An 18,291-nucleotide genomic window follows, 5' to 3' on the forward strand; every position below is an offset into this window, starting at 1 on the left:
TCCAGATATATAGGTAATCAGTTCCCATCCGCCATGTTTTAATGAACGGCGTGAGACGATCCCAGTGCTGTTTCGTCCGCTAGAATGTGTTCCTTGTCGTCAATGTAACCTTGGTTTTATTTTTGGCTTAAAGGAGACGCAACAAAGCGTACAAAATGGATGTGCTCTAGGCCCGTGCGAATAAGTAGGTTTACTATAGCTTTAAGAAGGCGAAAATAGCGTCTGCTTCTTTAAAATGATATCGGTTTATTATTGAATAGATAATTAAGAAAAGTTTTAATTTATAAATCAACAAAATAGTGTGTATAAAATCTGCGACGAATCCAACGCATTCTGTGAAATATGTCACTCTGTCGGATAAAGGCCTCTCACAATCAAAGCGTTTTTATATCAGAGCTCTTCCACTTCTCTTCAAATTACAATTAAACCTTGCGTTTGTGGGAGATCGCAGGTAAGACGAAAGAGATAGATGCAAATGGAATCGAAGAGTGGCCAAAATGAGGATGAAAATAAATGGAATCAGTCCGAGGAACAGAAGGCCGCAGATCAGACCCCGACTACTAGTACGAGCGTAAGCCCGCGGAGGGGCTTGAGAGCCCGCAAGGTTGGCCGTCCAAAGTCGGGCGTACCCGCTTCTCCGGACACCAATAGAGCGGCGCCGAGTCCCCGGAGTTCTGGCAGGGTTTTGCGAGACCGGTCGACCCGGTCAGTACCAGCTTGGTTAAAGGATACCAAAAGTGATGAGGAAGACGAACCTACTCCTTTATCAAGTGCAACCAAACGGAGAAAAGTTTCGTATTCTAGACGAAAGAAACCTACAGAATCTGCAGGTTGCTCTGAACCAGCTGGGGAGGACGGTGGTGACAGTACTTCAACCAAAGAGTAAGTATTCAGTCCTCCCAATCGTGTTGCTGCTGTTGTTACAGATCAATAGACCTCGCAACTTGACTTCCTCTTAAAGCTGTGTTGGTCGAGTCAACACCTGTCATATACAAAGTGTAGTTCAAATTTGTCAGTGCTTTGTGTCATGATACTAACTCATCGTACCCAATGCCCTGCTGTGGTAAGATGACATGCCACTGACTCTGAGGCACGACTCGCCAAGCTCTTTATAGAAATGCCCAACAATATATCTCTTATAGCTTTTTTGTTTACCCGCAGCTTGGAAGATCTGGAGAACCCTGCCACAGATGTCCAAGGTGAGGATTCTAAATTATATGGTTTGGAGATGGCTTTTTAAGCTGTTATTCTAACTCCCCTTCAGATGTTTGTGCCACTTGATTTACAATCATGTATGCTTTCTTAAATGTTGAAAGTTTATTTAACCCAATGAATATGAATGAATATAAACAGTCCAGAATCGATAATGTGGATTGAGCTTGTTATAGATTATTTTACATTGGTAGCCCATATAGTTTATACACACATTTAGTTGATGTGTCTCGGTCTCTCTGTGTTTGTGTGTGTGTGTGTGTGTGTGTGTGTGTGTGTCTGCATACGTATAGACATGCCTGTATATGTCTATGAATATGTCTACTCTGGTCTCTGTTTAATGGTCTTCCATTCCCCCCTACTAGTCTCTCCTACCAGGGCTCCAGCAGCCCAGTCCCGGGGTAAGACCTCCTCTGCCAGGGCAGCCAAGGGCTCTGCCAGGCCCGTCTGTAAGAGTGAGCCGGGAACAGAGACCCTAGCAGGTAAGACTGTTGCTCGGCCTCCTACCTCCGATCAGTCCAACTGACAAAATAATGCATGATAAAGATGTAACGTTATGTTAAAGATGATGATTGTGAGAATGATGTAATAGTGATAATCTGTGGTAACAGTTTTTTTAATATACTCATTTTCACATCTACTAGGGTTCTTAAATTCATCCTTAAATTTTCTGTCTCTCCCTTTCCCTCTATCTTTCTCTCTCTTGTATATATGTGAAGTGACTGAGAAACTGGTGAAAGGGAAGGAGAAGGGCACCACAGCCATGTAAGTATATGGTTTAATATGAAAGGTTTTTTTTGGGTTACTATATAAGTCAGGAACAAAGCAGTTACAGAAGTCTCCCGTATCTGTTCCACCTCCAGAGCACAAATATGAACCCAATTGAGTGTACTGACAATGGCAGAGTAGACCCACAAACTTGTGTCTTCTGGTGCTTATATTTCTAGAGTAGGGAGCTTTGGTTCTACCATCAGTGAGTGAGTGAGGCAGTTTGTGAGTGAGTAAATGTGACGGCTGTGTATTGAAGGACCTTCACCTCTCCCCCAGTCAGAAGCAGGAGGAGGCTGAGGAGGATGATGTCAATGAGGAAGATCTGCCAGGAGAAAAAGGCCTTCTGTTTGAGGACCACCCCAGTGATGGCAACTACCAGCCCCAGGCTCCCAGGTAGGCCACCAGACCCAAAACCCATCTGGCTGCACCTCAAGGCCCCAATGGACATTATTATAAAAGGCTAGTTCGAACAGATCGGTTCGCAACCAAAAATCAAAGTGAAGCAGTTGGGCCACAGGCTGCGTAGCCGATCTAGTCAAACTTTTCCCACATTCCCCAAAATACACTGCTGTATGCAATTGTTCAACAATACCGTGTGAAGGATCGCGTCTCGTCTCACCACGACTTGCGTCTTTTAACCAACAGCTGATACATCTTGGTGACCTATCTAGTGAGTTCTAGATTTGAACTTCTGGTGTTTTTGTCTTTGGTTTCAGTGAAGAGGTAGAGGAGGAGGTGGGGGGTCTTAGCAGTGATGAGGATCTTCCATTCAGAGATGACTTGAATGACCAGAGCTACAACCCCAAGCCTGAGAGGTAGTGTGTGTGTGTGTGTGTGTGTGTGTGTGTGTGTGTGTGTGTGTGTGTGTGTGTGTGTGTGTGTGTGTGTGTGTGTGTGTGTGTGTGTGTGTGTGTGTGTGTGTGTGTGTGTGAGATAATAAAATGGATCCATTCATCTGATAATGAGTAATAGTCCACTACAGGCAGCAACCTTATTAGTGATGTGTACATTTGCAATATTGCCACAAACATGTACAGTCTGAAATAGGTATAAATTAAATATTGACGATTCACTATTCTCAAACCTGTAGCTTGCAGTAACTGTCGGCTGTTCTTAAGTCATAGTGTGGGACTGAGGAGTTGTAACTAACCTATTTCTTTCTATTTCATCTGTCTCTCAGAGAGGCTCCGAAGCCAAAGCGCCGGGCCCCTGCCAAGCCGAAGGAGAGGAAGGACCTCCCCACCCTCCCCTCCACGGCAGGAGAAGCTGCGGACGTCAAGGTGGAGGGCTCAGAGTACATGGAGCCCCTGGAGGAGGACGTGAAGACGGAGGAGGAGTCAAGGGAGGACCCCGAGGGACCCAGGAAGTACGTTCACAACCACTGACGGCCCCCGCCGACCGCCGTCAGACCTTAATCTGCCAGGGGCCGCGGAGGCTAGGGCCGATTTAATGTAATATCCGCAGTGTTCCACACAGGGTTCGGTCCCCTGCATACTTGTAAGTCTTCTAAATGCTGGGGCCACAATACACAATTTAAAACCGGATACGATTGAGCAGCGCACATTTAACGACTGAAGTCAGCTGATTTTCCAGTCTCGTCTGCGAAGATGCATAATAATAACTTGTTTTGGGAACATGAAGTGGAAGGAGAGACATGCCGTTTAGACTCTACTGTGCGTCTGCCCAGATTGTGTCATCTATTTGCCTTGGCGTAGTGTGGCCCCTGCAACATGCTCGCTCGTCATTAGAGGTCTCCAAAGGATTAAATTGTAAAAGTTTAAGTAGTTAAGTTGCATTTTGGGTGTTTAGCCCCAGATCTAGGGGTGAAGTGCAGTGCTCGCCGATAGACTGGGATCCATTTCAGGGTGTTTTGGCTCTGCGTTGGATTCTCCCTGCCTGGCTATCTCTTACAGTGTAGGGTTCTAAACACAGGGAATCGTTACTTTGTTGGCAGATGCTGGTGGATTTAATCATTAATATTACAATAAGGTGCCTGCAATGTCATGATAAGACCACAAGGAACGTACACCCTGTCTTCACTGAATGCTCTGTTTTTAACAAAATATCCCTTTATTCGACCTTACACTACTTCTGATATATTACTTAACTTCTGGGTGACCCGGTGAATATGTTTGAGGAGCTGTGTTGGGGATAGTCTGGTCATGCGTACATAATATATCATTTAAAAGAACATGTATATATTGTTTGGTGGAGTAGTGGATAAACACATGGTTCTCCAACAGGAGAGGGAGACGAAGGAAAGATGACAAAACCCCAAGGCTTCCAAAGAGAAGGTAAAGAAAAAAAGTTGTGTATGTTCACAATGAATCTACTGGTGCTAAATCAAGTTACATGCACTAACCCTACTGTCTTACATACTTCTTCAACTGCTGATTTATATATATTTATATATATATAAGAGTTATATTGCAACAGTATATTAGGTATGTGTTTTTTGTGTCAGTTGAATAGAAATGTTCACACATAAACCATTTCTCCTCAAACACACTTCCATGGTGGTAAAAGGTCAGGTCGAAAAACTTTAGTTTACATATTTGTAATATTTGAATGACTCTCGTTATCAGTTAACAAAACCCCAATATGGCGTTGTGTACGTCATTCGCATATCAGTGTTTTTATTTTGTTTCTATGCAAAGGGAGTTTTAAACAAAAGAGGATTAATAAAGGGTTCTGATATCATCATGCAGAGAAACCATGCAAGTTCTTTCCCGTTACAGGAAGAAGCCCCCGGTCCAGTACGTGCGCTGTGAGATCGAGGGCTGTGGCACGGTGTTGGCCCATCCACGCTACCTGCAGGTCCGTCACGTGCACTCTCCTGTCACGTGCACTCTCCTTCCGATACACAAGGTGTATCGGAGAGACACACCTTTTTATTAACACAGATACACACACATTCAAATTCCCATTGAGTCGTTTAGCATACGCTTTTTCTCCAAAGCGTCAATATATCATTATATATGTAGGTCTGTATGTATATGTTTATATAAATGTAATAACGAATAATGTGCATTGGACTCATAACAATAGGGGCACATACCCACAGATTAATTCAGATAAAAAGTTACGTTTATTTAACCGATATAATATTAAGCAGTTTAGTTCATCATGTCAACACCGTGCCCTGTGCTACAGCCATTGGCAAATTCAGGTGTAGCCATTCTGATATAGGTGATTTCTGGCCAAAACAATGTATTTCATTAATACACTATTTCATTAATACACAGGATCAGATGTTATAATCCCTTGTGGCCAAAACAATGTATAAGAACATTGTAGAAAAACCAAACTTTTGGGCTGGGGATCAAATCAAAGGCTATTTATTCTGCTACATTTATTTTTCATTATGAAGTAACCTTAAATACCAAATGCATTGTCTCATTGAATAAAAATGATAGGATAAAAGCTCCATATTGGCATGTTACATTGCTGCAATGCGTTTAGGCCTTTAGCATCCTACTAACGTTATCGACACCTGTGTGTATGCTGACCACAGCACCACATAAAGTACCAGCACCTGCTGAAGAAGAAGTACGTGTGTCCTCATCCGTCCTGCGGTCGTCTCTTCAGACTGCAGAAACAGCTGCTGCGCCACGCCAAACACCACACAGGTAACCAGCCTCGTCTTACCGTACCTCGTCCACCACTTTATTACTAGGCCTATTTCTGAGGGTTCTTTATGAAAATGACATACCCAAAGTAATTGGAGTATATCTCCACATCTGCAAGGGCTATAATCTGTAATCATGGTACCAAAAGAAGGATAACACCTGTTAGATTGTTATTCTGCATGATAAGTGAAATAATGTGGTTACTACTTAGGCTAACAATAGTTATGCTAGAATAAGAGTTGAGGATCTAATATTTCTAGTGGTGTGTCACATGACTTGGCTTTCTCACGTCTTTGCTATTTTGAGGGGGGGGCATTGCCCGGTAATGGATCATTTTGGGATGAAGTTGTTAAAAGTGAATGACATCAGTCCCTTAGCCTCCTCTTACCTCCCCTTAAAGTGAAGGACATCAGTCCCATAGCCCTGACTAACCTCACCTTAAAGTGAAAGACATCAGTCCCTTAGCCTCCTCTTACCTCCCCTTAAAGTGATGGACATCAGTCCCTTAGCCCCCTCTTACCTCCCCTTAAAGTGATGTTAATCAGTCTCTTGTTTATGTTGTTAAGACAAGGGAACCATCATATCATAAGATTCCATGAAATCCATTGCAATCTAAAGTAAAGTCAGTCTCTCGGTTTCTTTCCTATCCTTCAAGCAGATTGAATGGATGCAGTTACAGCAATATCAGCAGGAAGTACAGGGTAGTAATGTACATTTAAAGGGTTACACGTTTAATTATGTGTCAAAACTACAATGAAAAATACACAGAAAATTATACAGAAAATGAATCAAAATGCTTACATTATAAACTGTTGAGGTTGACATTAATTGTGGCCATTACATCATTATACAGTGTATGCCATTAAACCATACTTGAGTGTGGTGTGGTGATGTTTCATTTACATAAACCCTGTGGTGTGACGAGCTGTGTGTCTTGGTGTGTTTCTCCCAGACCAGAGGGACTACATCTGTGAGTTCTGCGCCCGTGCGTTCAAGAGCTCCCACAACTTGGCAGTTCACAGGATGATCCACACTGGGGAGAAGCCACTGCAGTAAGTCCTGTTCTTCTACACTAGTAGAAACAACAAGGGTCCACAAGGACAATAGCAAGGTCAATCAAAGACCTTAATCACACAGCGGCCATGCTGGCTCGTTGGATGTGGAACCACCAAGTTTAATATCAGGGCCTGAACAGTCTGGTCTTGTGGAGGCAGACACGCAGAGTGCCAAACTGATGACTTTTATTTTATTTTTTTTTGTTTTTTTCTTGTGAGAAAATGTTAAGACAGGATATGGCGTATGCCGCAGGACCTGTAAACAAGAATAATCATGGGACAAGTAACATATTAACAGAATAAAGACAAAAGTGCAAACGTGTCAAATTGATATAAATTAATCAGCAAAACAAACAATACCTCAACAAACGTTGTCTCATGGATATTAACCGTCAGATTTTGCTCTGTAGCATAGCAGTGCAGGTATTACTCACTCACCTCTCGCTCTACCTCTCTACCTCTCTCTCTCTCTCTACCTCTCTCTCTCTCTCTCTACCTCTCTACCTCTACCTCAACCTCAGGTGTGAGATCTGCGGCTTCACCTGCCGCCAGAAGGCGTCCCTCAACTGGCACATGAAGAAGCACGACGCGGACGCCACCTACCAGTTCTCCTGCTCCATCTGCGGCAAGAAGTTTGAGAAGAAGGACTGCGTGGTCGCCCACAAGGCCAAGAGCCACCCCGAGGTGCTGATCGCCGAGGCCCTGGCCGCCAACGCCGGCGCGCTCATCACCACCCCTGCCTCCCTGCTGGAGCTGCAGGGGGCGCAGGTCCGGCCGGCCCAGTCCGAGGCCGCCGGCCTGGACGTGGCCCCGGCGACGGGCCAGCACCACGTGGGCCACCAGGTGGTGCTGCTGGGTCAGGATCACCAGAGCCTCCACACCATGCAGGTGCCAGTGACCATCGCCCTGTCCCCGGCCGACCCCCCGTCGCCCGACGGCCGGCAGCAGCAGCACCTGCAGCTCCAGATGCCCCTCCACTTCGTCCAAACCAGCGGCCAGCATCAGCACCCGCAGATCCAGCAGCTCACCCTCACCCATTCCGGATCGGTGGTGTCCCAGCCCCAGATCCAGCAGCTCACCCTCCACTCCGGCCCGGTGGTGGCCCAGCACCAGGGCCACCTGCTGCAGCCCCAGCAGCAGCAGCAGCCACCGCAGCAGCAGCAGCAGCAGCTGGGCCAGACGGAGGTGCTCCACATGACCTTCCAGCCGGTCGGCCAGACCCAGAGCCACCTCCAGCAGATCCCCCTCCAGCTGCAGGCCCTGCAGACGGCCCCCGTGGCCCAGGGGGACCCCCAGCACCAGGGCATCGTGGCTAATGGGGACAGCTACGTCCTGGATACTTCCGTCCTCACTTCCTCCACCGCGTCGGCCCTCCACCAGCAGGGCCAGGCGGTGGTCTGGGAGCAGACCGCCGAGGGTCTGGCTGACGGGGGGGTGCAGGCGCTGCTTTAACGCCATGAGGACAGAACACACATGGCACGCTAAACAAGAAATGAAAGACGAACTGGGATGAAATAGATGGATATGTTATTGTCAGTGACCCTATATGCTATAATGCAACGTTTTGAGACACGCGTAAAATCGCAAATGTATGATTTAACCCCACCCCACGTTCTGATAATGTTTTCGATGAAATGTGTCAGGGAGCGATGTCTGCCTGTGTACGTCGAAGTTGTCTGTACATAAAGTGAAGTAATGTTAGTCCAAACTTAACTGGCCTTTTATATTAGTGTGTGCGTGCATTTGTGTTTAAAACTAGTTGAAGGACATTGTTTTGCTATTGCAGAACACAAACTTATATGCAAAGCTATAGCATAGCACCATGTGTAAACATATTAATGTGTAGACAAATGTATTTAACAACATTGGGGGTTCTGTACAATGTATTAGTGTTTTGTTTCACAGGCATAGAACAGAAAATACTCAATGGTCTCAGAAAATGTGGAGCTTTTATCAAGCAGTTTTATTTTTAAAGCAACAATTATGCAAATAACATTGACGTTAAAACTTTTGAGTGGCTAAAGAATTATCTAACAAACCAGGTAGAAGTAGACAAAGTAACTAACATAGTCCCCCATATTGGAAAATGTCTGTCTGACGGTCATGTTATTTGTTCAAAACCCCAAGTTGTGTCCCCAATAAACCTTCTCATACGCAATATAGAGCATCACATAAACTGTTTATAAGATCAATAAATGTCTTTACATTGTGAGACACCGCCTTGTCTTTGCTTAGTTAAACTATAGGCTACGCTTATCTTTGAAATCGAGAAACGTTTTCCTACGTCTGAGAAAAAAGGACATCTGAATAAATATATACATTATATAAAGTCCCAAGTATACAAATCCTATACACAAACCTATAAAGGAAACACATGTATACATCTTAAAGGGCACCTATTATACCACCAGGTGGTATTGGATAGACAGTACAAGGGCAATATCTACCCTACAGTGACATGACATGTGGGTGTGTCTTCTATGTTTGATAGGTCTGCCTACCAGTTGGTACTGTCCAGTGGTAGACTGGTAGGTTCACCCATCATCCAGCACTTGCAATTTCACGATTCTGGCCTGGCTTATAAGAGCTAATCCACATCAGTTGTCATCTGGTGTTTACATACGTGCCCTTAAACACTACATATAACGGCATCAATCGACTGGTAGGACTGGCTCAGAACGTCTTGGAGCGATCTCTCTCCTTCTGCTGCGCGTACTGCTTCATGGCCCGCTTGGGAGGGATCAGGGTATTGCTCAGTCCTACCCTCCTCTTCTTGCCTTGCTGTCCCTCGTCCTCTCCTTTGGAGCCAGCCGGGTGGGACTCCCCTGGACTGGAGTCGGCCATCTCCTGGCCGGGGTCACCGTGCGTGGCGAGCGGATTCTGGAGGTCGCTGTCGTGCGCATACTTGCATTTGATGCCAAACCTGCAGCGGCCGTCCTTCCGGTACGCCACACACACCCTCTTGCCCCCGATGAGCGCAGGCTTGGCCTGCATCGTGAGCGGCACGTGTTTCTGCAACACGTTCAGTTTCTGGTCCGCTTGTGCCTTGAAGGGGTTGGCAAACACACCACTGCCTGCGCAGGTGCCTAGCGGAGGGGGAGGGAGTTTGTTTGGAGGAGGGAGAGAGCGTATGGGTGGTGGTGGAGGTTGTGGTTGCCGCTGAGGTGTAGATGGGGATGATGCAGTCACCGCTAGAGAACGCCGCCGGGTAGAGGGTCGTGTTTCATCCTCTCCTTCTGGTTCGGAGTCACCATCAGACTCACTGGACGCAGAGCCAGATTCCAACAGGAAGTTTCGCGTCTTGGTGACGACAGTTTTTGCCTTCAGGGTCACTCCTGGGGAACTTCATGAGGAGCAGATGGAAATAGACATTTAGACAGAGGATTAGGTTCGATTGACAGGGCTGAGGGGGAGGGACATAGGATGTGTAACACTCAAACTGTCTAACACTCAAAACCAAACAAGGTCGGCTCGGGAAACTCAACGACATGCAGCAAGTTTTTTGGATGGTGGTGTGTTACCTATTTGTTCCGTAGTTAACGTCTCCATCCTCTTCGCTCTCCGACTCAGAGGACACCCCGTAGCCGACCAGAGAGTTCATGCCCTCCACACAACACACACAATTTTACGATATGTCACGTTAGAAGCTATGCTCAAATGTAGCTAGGATGCTAAACTATTACTGCCCTTGGCACGGCTGGTCGAAACATCATCGTTGGAAAAATCCAGTTGAACGCTTGGAATTATAATTGTTCTGAACCAAAACAATATAAGTATTTTGTTGAACTCATCCAGATCTAAACATCGATCTATTTACGCTTATGCCGCCGTTCCGTCTAGTGCCGTCTTAAGGCGCACAGCGCATGTCCGTTGCAGTCCTGCCACGTAGCGGACAGGAGTGGAACCGATCCGTAATTGGGACCAAATGCCAATAGCATTATAAATTGGTCTACATTTAATTTATGCTGAGACACCGTAGATATTTATTCTTTATAGTCTGGTTGATAAATAATGTGTATATTAACGCCATTATTATGTTATGTACGTCTTTTTTTTATTTTGCCAGTACACCTAATAACGAATGAAAAATGAATAATAAGTATTAAGTGTTCGCGATTTTGACTCAGATTAACACATCCTCAGGAAAATAATGGAGGAGCAACTCATAAATAATTACCCCCCCCCCCCCCCCCCCCCCCCAACAACCCCGCCTGTGTCCTTAAGTGTCTTACTGGCGTCAGTTTCCGTAGTAACGGATGGTAATCGTAATGAGTGTCTCTGGCGGAATTACAGACCTTCGGAAGGGGGAGGCTCCCACTGAACCATGGCCAAGAAACTGCTCACGCAATGAAGTAGTCGGCTTTAACCTGGTGTTGCTGCCGCCAGCCTGTTGCTGTTGTCGTGTGTCGCACCAACGTTCTGCTATAGAAGAAGTTCAATGGCAGGTCGCCGGACGAGAGTCAGCGAGGGGCAGGAGACCAGCCGCGCGGCCGCAAGGGCTGCTGCCATCGCCGATCAGCTGCATCGTGAATGTGGACTCCTACTGGAACTTTATGTGAGTATATTTTCCACCACCGCACTACAGGCTGTGAGAGATTTCCATTTGCCTTGGGAGTGTGCGAGTGTTGAGGTAAACTTAGACGAAATGAGCCAAGCAAGTTGAATGGGAAAACGAATAAGCTATGTGTCTGACCTCAAGCGAATGTGTGTGTTTGACATGTTATAACTGTGTGTGTGTGTGTGTGTGTGTGTGTGTGTGTGTGTGTGTGTGTGTGTGTGTGTGTGTGTGTGTGTGTGTGTGTGTGTGTGTGTGTGAGAGAGAGAGAGAGAGAGGAAATGGATAGACCACAAGAAAAAAGGTAGAAAGTTATTGCATTGGTGCCACAGGGGGTTGGAATGCTGTGTGTGTGTGTGTGTGTGTGTGTGTGTGTGTGTGTGTGTGTGTGTGTGTGTGTGTGTGTGTGTGTGTGTGTGTGTGTGCGTGCATGAAGCAGAGGGATGGAAAGAGGTGGGCGTTCATACTGGCACAAGCTTGTTAATGCATATAGGACTCTCTGTCTCTCTCTCTCCCCCCCCCCCCCTCCTTCACAAACCTGTGAGACTCTGCCAGTAGGTGTGTGTGTGTGTATGTGTGTGTGTATGTGTGCTTGAAGGTGTGTGTGTGTGTGGGGGTGTGTGTGCGTGTGCTGGAATGTGTGTGTGTACCCCTGTTTATTAGAACTAGCTGGTTGTCAGCCAGCTCCCTGTTTCATCCTCTCTTTCATCATCCTCTTCCTCGATGACACCGGGGAGCGGCCCACAATGGCATTTAATCTGTTACCACGGTATCGGAGCGTCCATTCCGCCTGTCCACTTCCTGTCCGCACCCGTCCATGGTCTCTGGAGATTATGTCCCATGTAGGATTTATACTTTACGTCTCTGCACACGAGAGCCGGGTCCAGGCACCAAACCTACACGTCTGGGAACACTGTTCCCTGTTGCTTTATTGATAGCAGACCCTGCATGCCTGGAGGCTTTATATTATGAATATGACCTGACAGATTAGAGAAGATCATGTTGTTTATTCCTCAGAGACCGCAAATTAAAGTCCACGACGGGACAGTGTAAAAATTAAAAATAAATAAAACGGTATGAAATACCAAAGAAAAGTATGTATGGAAATATATCTATAACCCAGTAATATCAAGGATGTATAAGTATGTATACAATCAGATTCTGTTAATGTCTATTATGTATACACACACATACATTTTATTAGACAGACACTGGATTAAAAACGATTCACTTGATTCACCAAGGTGACCAAGGTGTTCAAGTGAGAGTTAAGGCTCAAGGCTTTAATCGTCAGATGGACTGAATAAAGTCAGACTGGGGACTGAAACATCTACTTTTGTTTGTATTAATGTATTAAAGTTGTATTGTATCAAAATCCTTAAGACATCTCCTCTGTCTACCGGTTTAGGGTGAGTGGTGACCTTTCCTGGGATAAACTCAGATAATCCTCCCACAAGAAAGGGAATTCGCTTTTGTTTTGTCAGGTTTTTGTCCTTCCAACTGTAGACGGCCTCTTCCTCCTCACTCCTGTGGAGGCACGCTGATGAAATTAGGCACCGCTCTATCTGACTCACACTGGTACCAACTTGCACACAGGTCTAAACATCCAGCCTAGAATGTCACACGTTCCCTAAGGAATTATAAGGGCTCACTTCCTGACTCGCACCGCACACTGACACCAATCCGTTTTGGAAATGACTCCAATGTGAGGGAACAGCTGAACAATCCAGACGCTGTCTGTATGTGGAGGTGGTCAGTTGTTGGGAAGACAGTGCAGTGATGGTGTGTGTGGGAGGGGTCTTGGCTCGGTTCTCGTCGTGTCTGGGAAGTTTCGTCAGTGGGCCGGATCGCCATGACATTCCCGCCGGTCGACGATTGCCAACTACCTCTACCTCTACCACTACCACCACCACCACCACCACCTCAACCATCACCAATACCACCACTACCACCACCACCACCACCATTACCACCACCACTACAACAACAATCACCACCACTACCACCACCACAACCACCAATTCCATTTCCATTTAAATGTTTTTATTGATTTTCAGATATCAGACAAATAAATATAAATAATATAAATATAAATAAATCAATACATGAGACATGAATGAAAGTAAGAAGATCTAAGAAAGAACTAACTAGGGTACTAGGGTACGTTAACTTTTTATATCCGATATACTATGCCTTCATACCCACCCCCATCTTCCCTCTCTTTTACTACTACCTATTTCTGGGCGTCCGCCCAGTGGCACCCCCTAGCGGTGATACGCAGAGACACGAACACTGCTACGCCCACCTCATTCCGTTCTCTGAATACCAACAAAAACCAAAACAAGTTGAGTGATCTTTGGCTTGATGACAAAAAAATACAGGTTCATAATAATTACTTACACATTTATGGCTCAATGTCAAAACTAACAAGATGTGATTGGCCATGTCCTTAAACCCATCCAGAACCGTGTTTTAAATGTGCATTACGCATACGAGCATAAAAAAGGTTGTAGTGCAACACAGTGCGTTTAAAAACAATAACTACTGGATGGAGTCCAGAATGGCCATAGGGATACAAGGTTAGTCGATTGTATTTTTGTTCACTTTTTGGTTATGGTTTTAGATGGCCAGACAGCCTGCGGATATCATTCCTGCTATTTATTTCCTTCTCCTGTTCCGCATGTGTGACATGTTTTCTTTCCCCTGTGTAATCTCTCCCCTCCAGAGGAAGAAGGAGAGCCTAGGAACCGATCTGGTCCTGTCTGACCTGTTGCTAGTCTCTGTCCCGCTCGCCTCCTCCCAGCTGGAGGTCCAGGACCAGCTGTGGCGCGTCCACTCCGCCCTGGGTCAGTGTCGCTGCCTGCTGGAGCGGGCCATCGCCAGGGAAGAGCAGGCTGTGGGGGTGACAGCGGTGGGGAAGGCTGACTACCAGAAGCAGAGGAAGACGGTGAAGGACAGGCTGGCGCTGCTGCTCGCCAGCATGCGGGAGCTCCTACAGGCCTTCAGTGGAACTGCAAGTCTGACGACCACCACCAACTGTCAAGAGGTAGGGGGGCAGTTTAATCGATTTTTATGAGTTTCTATACATTTTATTTGAGTTTATATTTGTTTTATATGAGTTGATATGTTTTTTACATATACAAATGTAAATACAGGGACAGGTGGCTGCATTCAATGTTAATGGCTCTACAAACACAATGTTACAGTTTATATTTTGCCAGCATCTCCCTTTAAGTATAATAATATAATATATGTTCCATTTAGAGGACATTATTATCATAATCGTCGTACAATATTGTAAGTTCATACTGTATATTTCTTACCATGGCGGTCCCTAGTGTGAATTTAACCAGGCAGTTTAAATGAGGTGCTGCACCAGTTGAACTACACAAGACAGTATAAAACGGGAAATTTCTTATTCCTTAATTCACATAAAATGCAACCCTCATACCGACAATTGTGTTTGGACACACAAACAAGCACTAGTAGCGAGTCTCTCTCTCTCTCTCTCTTAGGGTTAGGTTAAATCCGATTAAGAGCAATTATTTTTCTTGCAACCATCAACAACCTGTATTTTATTTTGTATTTTGCACCCTGTGGTCAACATTAAGTCCATTAAGAACTTCCATTAAGAACGATAGCGGCTCCAGGGAAATAGCCGTTATCAGAATTCTCCAGAAGTTGCGTTTTACAAAAAATTTAGATTTTGGGACAGGCCCAAAAAGCTTGGTCCCCCACATTGCCACAGTTTCTCCAGCATTTGTTGGTAGCATCGCTTTTAAAGACGAAGGCGTTCAGCGGGGCCCTAATCAAATTGTTCCCATCAAAGGCCTCCAGCCCCAGTGACATCCAGAACATACCTGTATGTCTTCCCAGGCATCCGAGAGATATTTGTGTTGAGTTTATCAATTCTACTTTGGACCATCCTAAATCCTTGTGTTGGTTCCCCTCTGCGCGGGCAGCCGGACGGGTCCACGGTGCTGTTCGAGGTGAAGATGTGGATCTACCGGATCTACCGGGAGCTGGAATATTGGAGCCTGGCCACCATCACCCCCCTGCAGGCGCTGGCGGGGGGGGGGTCCACCCGCAGCTCCACCAGGAGAAGGAGGAACATGCGGAGATAAGGGAGGGAGGGAGAGGAGTGCGGAGGGATGGAGAAAATGGAAAAGAGGAGAGAGAGAGAGAGCGTGTGTGTGTGTGTGTGTGTGTGTGTGTGTGTGTGCAGAGGATTTTTCGAGGCAACAGAAAGGAGTTTTGCGAGATTCAGATCAGGAGGTGGTGTTTTTCCCCCTGGTGCAACAAGGGGAATAAAGAATGTGAAGACACTAAAGCTGGAACTAAAACAGTCTGTGAAGAGAGAGAGCGAGAGAACAAATCTATTTTGACACATAGTGTGGGATAATTTAGTTTTGCAATATAAAGTACACAGATTCAGAAGAAAAAGCAAAAATAGTACAAAGAAAACGATTGTCAGTACTGCTGCACTTCATAATCTTATAACATTAAAATTTTCAGCATTAAATGCATAAAGTGATTCGATACACATTGTTGCTGGTTACGGTCATGTCATGCTTAACGTGGTTGAATACCTGAAGGCAGGCTATCTTGTTTGTTTGTATTTCTTTCTTTCTTATTCTTTCATTCTTTTTTATGGTTGTTTTCATATTTCAAATGTCATGCTTTGGATGGGAGGGAAAGTCATTTGTAAATTAGGCTTTCCATTCATTTGAGTTCAATGTATTTTATTTGTTTCATTTAATTCGGATAATTTAAGTTAACGTGATTCTGTTGGTAATTTTTTTAAGTAACTCACTAAAATGGGGCACATGCTTTGGTAAATCCAAAATTCCAAGTTAATTTTAAAGCTAGGTCGTAGCTTTGTGATTCATGGTTGAAAACCATGGTTTAGTATTACTTGAACAATTCTGCCATCTAGTGGCATTTATTTCTTTGAAGAGGACGTATGTAAAATAGCGTCATCTGCTGTTCGTAATGCACATTGCTTTATCTTTGTTCTAACGTTTATTTATATTTCTTCACTGTTTGCTTACTGACGAACTTCCAAGGACCAAAGATACAAATCTACAATTATTGATTATTTAGAAGAAATAAAGAATAGAATATATTGAACGTAACGTGTTCATTGTGGTTAGATTTGTTTTTATAATTTATGTGCCAGATACCTTAAATAGACTTGTTATTGATATCTGTTGTATTTTTAACCCAGGAATGCATTAGTTGGTAAAACTACACCAACAATAATTAAATCGACACGTCTTTACCCATTCCATAGTCTGGAAGAGCCAGCCTTGTTGCAGGACAAGTCACATGGAGGCATGCGCCATCCCATAACAGTTCCTCCAAACTGTCCTTTCAGAAAACACCTTTTCCCTTGTGGTTAAAGAGGTGAGATACGGATAACCGCAAAAAAAAAAATTCTGTGCGTGTGTAGCTAAGCTGTTGTCTGTGATCAAACAGGAAGTGAGCTCATCCTACACACCAATTTCAACTTCCCAAAAGATTCCCCACATACTCATATGCATTACTAAAGTCAATTGTATGTGTACATATGCCTTAATCACAGTTACAAAGGGTCAAAGGGCTAACCCCAAGGAAGGTACCAGAGGGCAGAATCCCAGAAAAGATACATGACCTAAAAACCTTTCCGGGAAGGTTAGGGGTTCAATAGGTGCAGGGTGAAGTCCGCCCATCACCATGGCGTGCCCTAAGTTTAAGAGGGGTGCATGCGGCCTACGAAGCTGAGGACCTTTGATTGGCTATGCCGGTGACCTAGAGACCCCGAGGGTCCCCACCATTCAACACAGAAGTATAGCGGTAGCATCAGACGAAGCAGCCACAAACATTTAGTATGATGTGAGTTATTAGAGAATAGAATAGTAGATTAGTCTGTTTAACGTCGGGCTGGTGTATTCATCGGACACATTAAAACAGTAGTCAAAAGTCTTAGATGCCAGGCACGGGGTTGTATACAATGCAATCCATGCTGTGTATACACAGTAAGGTTGGCCATGGGGATGTGGTTGTGTTGGGTTTCTGCATTAACACACAGAAAACACACCTTAAACACATACTGTGTGTTCAGCAAGGACATTTTAAGATGCTAACCTAAACGTTTAAACCAAATCTGTAACAGAGAACACAGGTAAGCTGTATATGGAGCTAACTATGGAAAAATAGACTGCAAGGCACTCCAGATTCCCGTTGAGAGCCAGCGAGTTTGCGTAGAAATTCTGAAAAGGCATGCCATTTAGATATGGTTTTGCTTCACAAACTGTGAGGAATCCTGTTGGCTACAGGTGGACCTGGAAGCTCAATACTTTATACACCCATAGCTAACTCCTGGCTCTGTTAATGACTTGTTTTACTACAATGTGTGTATAGTACATAGAGATTACACACAGTACTGTATGTCGACACTATGAACACCAAGTCTGACCCAGTAACACAGAAAGACTTGTGTGTTGACCATGGTATACGTGAATGATGGTTGCATGAATAAAAGTGAGCTAGAGCTCATGTGGACATGTTGACGATTGGTTGTCTCTTCTCGGTGTAGGATACCTGCTGTGGGATTGTTGTTGAGGGTTGACTTTAAAGAAAGATAGAAATGATAAACAATTGATTTGGAAATGAGCTGTAACTCTGCTTGTCTGTGTGTGTGTGTGTGTGTGTGTGTGTGTGTGTGTGTGTGTGTGTGTGTGTTTATGCAAAGTGTGTGTTTTGAGTGTGACTATGCATGTGTTTATATGAAAGACAGGATGTGTGTGTGTGTGTGTGTGTGTGTGTGTGTGTGTGTGTGTGAGAAAGGGGTGTGTGTGTGTGTGTTTAAAGGGTGTGTGTGTGTGTATATGCATTTGTGTGTGTGCTGCTTTGTCTATGAGTAAATGTGTGTTTCAGTGTATGTTCATGTATATGCGTGCGCAACTGCCTGCGTGTCTATAGGTGTTTGTTGGAGTGTGTGTGTGTGTGTGTGTGTGTGTCTGTGTGTGTGTTTATTTGAGTGTGTGTCTGTCTTTGCGCATGCGCATGTGTGTTTGTTTATCTGTGC

General features: G+C 44.9%; 3 protein-coding genes across 3 annotated transcripts; 2 read left to right on the top strand and 1 right to left on the bottom strand.

Moving 5' to 3' along the window:
- The first annotated feature begins 157 nt into the window (after positions 1 to 157).
- Positions 158 to 8,130, top strand: zfp91 (ZFP91 zinc finger protein, atypical E3 ubiquitin ligase). The gene is made up of 12 exons (XM_084465202.1): positions 158 to 882; positions 1,162 to 1,199; positions 1,578 to 1,694; positions 1,932 to 1,977; positions 2,260 to 2,376; positions 2,700 to 2,798; positions 3,164 to 3,349; positions 4,227 to 4,277; positions 4,722 to 4,800; positions 5,498 to 5,612; positions 6,565 to 6,664; positions 7,189 to 8,130. The coding sequence occupies exons 1-12, from the start codon at positions 470 to 472 to the stop codon at positions 8,117 to 8,119; spliced, it is 2,292 nt and encodes a 763-aa protein (XP_084321328.1). The 5' UTR covers positions 158 to 469; the 3' UTR covers positions 8,120 to 8,130.
- Positions 8,131 to 9,314: 1,184 nt separating this feature from the next.
- On the bottom strand, positions 9,315 to 10,495 carry LOC311340307 (uncharacterized protein). The gene is made up of 2 exons (XM_084465203.1): positions 10,189 to 10,495; positions 9,315 to 10,010 (listed from the first exon to the last, which is right to left on the bottom strand). Exons 1-2 carry the CDS (start codon positions 10,266 to 10,268, stop codon positions 9,341 to 9,343), a joined length of 750 nt encoding a protein of 249 aa, XP_084321329.1. The 5' UTR covers positions 10,269 to 10,495; the 3' UTR covers positions 9,315 to 9,340.
- A 555-nt stretch (positions 10,496 to 11,050) lies between these two features.
- Positions 11,051 to 16,269, top strand: cntf (ciliary neurotrophic factor). The gene is made up of 3 exons (XM_084465892.1): positions 11,051 to 11,222; positions 13,948 to 14,268; positions 15,185 to 16,269. Exons 1-3 carry the CDS (start codon positions 11,106 to 11,108, stop codon positions 15,344 to 15,346), a joined length of 600 nt encoding a protein of 199 aa, XP_084322018.1. The 5' UTR covers positions 11,051 to 11,105; the 3' UTR covers positions 15,347 to 16,269.
- Positions 16,270 to 18,291: the final 2,022 nt, after the last annotated feature.

The sequence above is a fragment of the Micromesistius poutassou genome (assembly GCF_964030765.1).
Source record: "Micromesistius poutassou genome assembly, chromosome: 3".
Classification (NCBI taxonomy): domain Eukaryota; kingdom Metazoa; phylum Chordata; class Actinopteri; order Gadiformes; family Gadidae; genus Micromesistius; species Micromesistius poutassou.

What these genes read in the sequence shown, in the direction of transcription:
- LOC311340307 (XM_084465203.1), bottom strand. Translation starts at nt 10,268, where the DNA reads ATGAACTCTCTGGTCGGCTACGGGGTGTCCTCTGAGTCGGAGAGCGAA. An exon ending in GTTAACTACGGAACAAATAG is followed by an intron (nt 10,011 to 10,188) that starts GTAACACACCAC and finishes CTCCTCATGAAG; the next exon opens with TTCCCCAGGAGTGACCCTGA.
- cntf (XM_084465892.1), top strand. Translation starts at nt 11,106, where the DNA reads ATGGCAGGTCGCCGGACGAGAGTCAGCGAGGGGCAGGAGACCAGCCGC. An exon ending in GACTCCTACTGGAACTTTAT is followed by an intron (nt 11,223 to 13,947) that starts GTGAGTATATTT and finishes TCTCCCCTCCAG; the next exon opens with AGGAAGAAGGAGAGCCTAGG. An exon ending in CCACCACCAACTGTCAAGAG is followed by an intron (nt 14,269 to 15,184) that starts GTAGGGGGGCAG and finishes CTGCGCGGGCAG; the next exon opens with CCGGACGGGTCCACGGTGCT.
- zfp91 (XM_084465202.1), top strand. Translation starts at nt 470, where the DNA reads ATGCAAATGGAATCGAAGAGTGGCCAAAATGAGGATGAAAATAAATGG. An exon ending in GGGAACAGAGACCCTAGCAG is followed by an intron (nt 1,695 to 1,931) that starts GTAAGACTGTTG and finishes ATATATGTGAAG; the next exon opens with TGACTGAGAAACTGGTGAAA. An exon ending in CCAAGGCTTCCAAAGAGAAG is followed by an intron (nt 4,278 to 4,721) that starts GTAAAGAAAAAA and finishes TTCCCGTTACAG; the next exon opens with GAAGAAGCCCCCGGTCCAGT.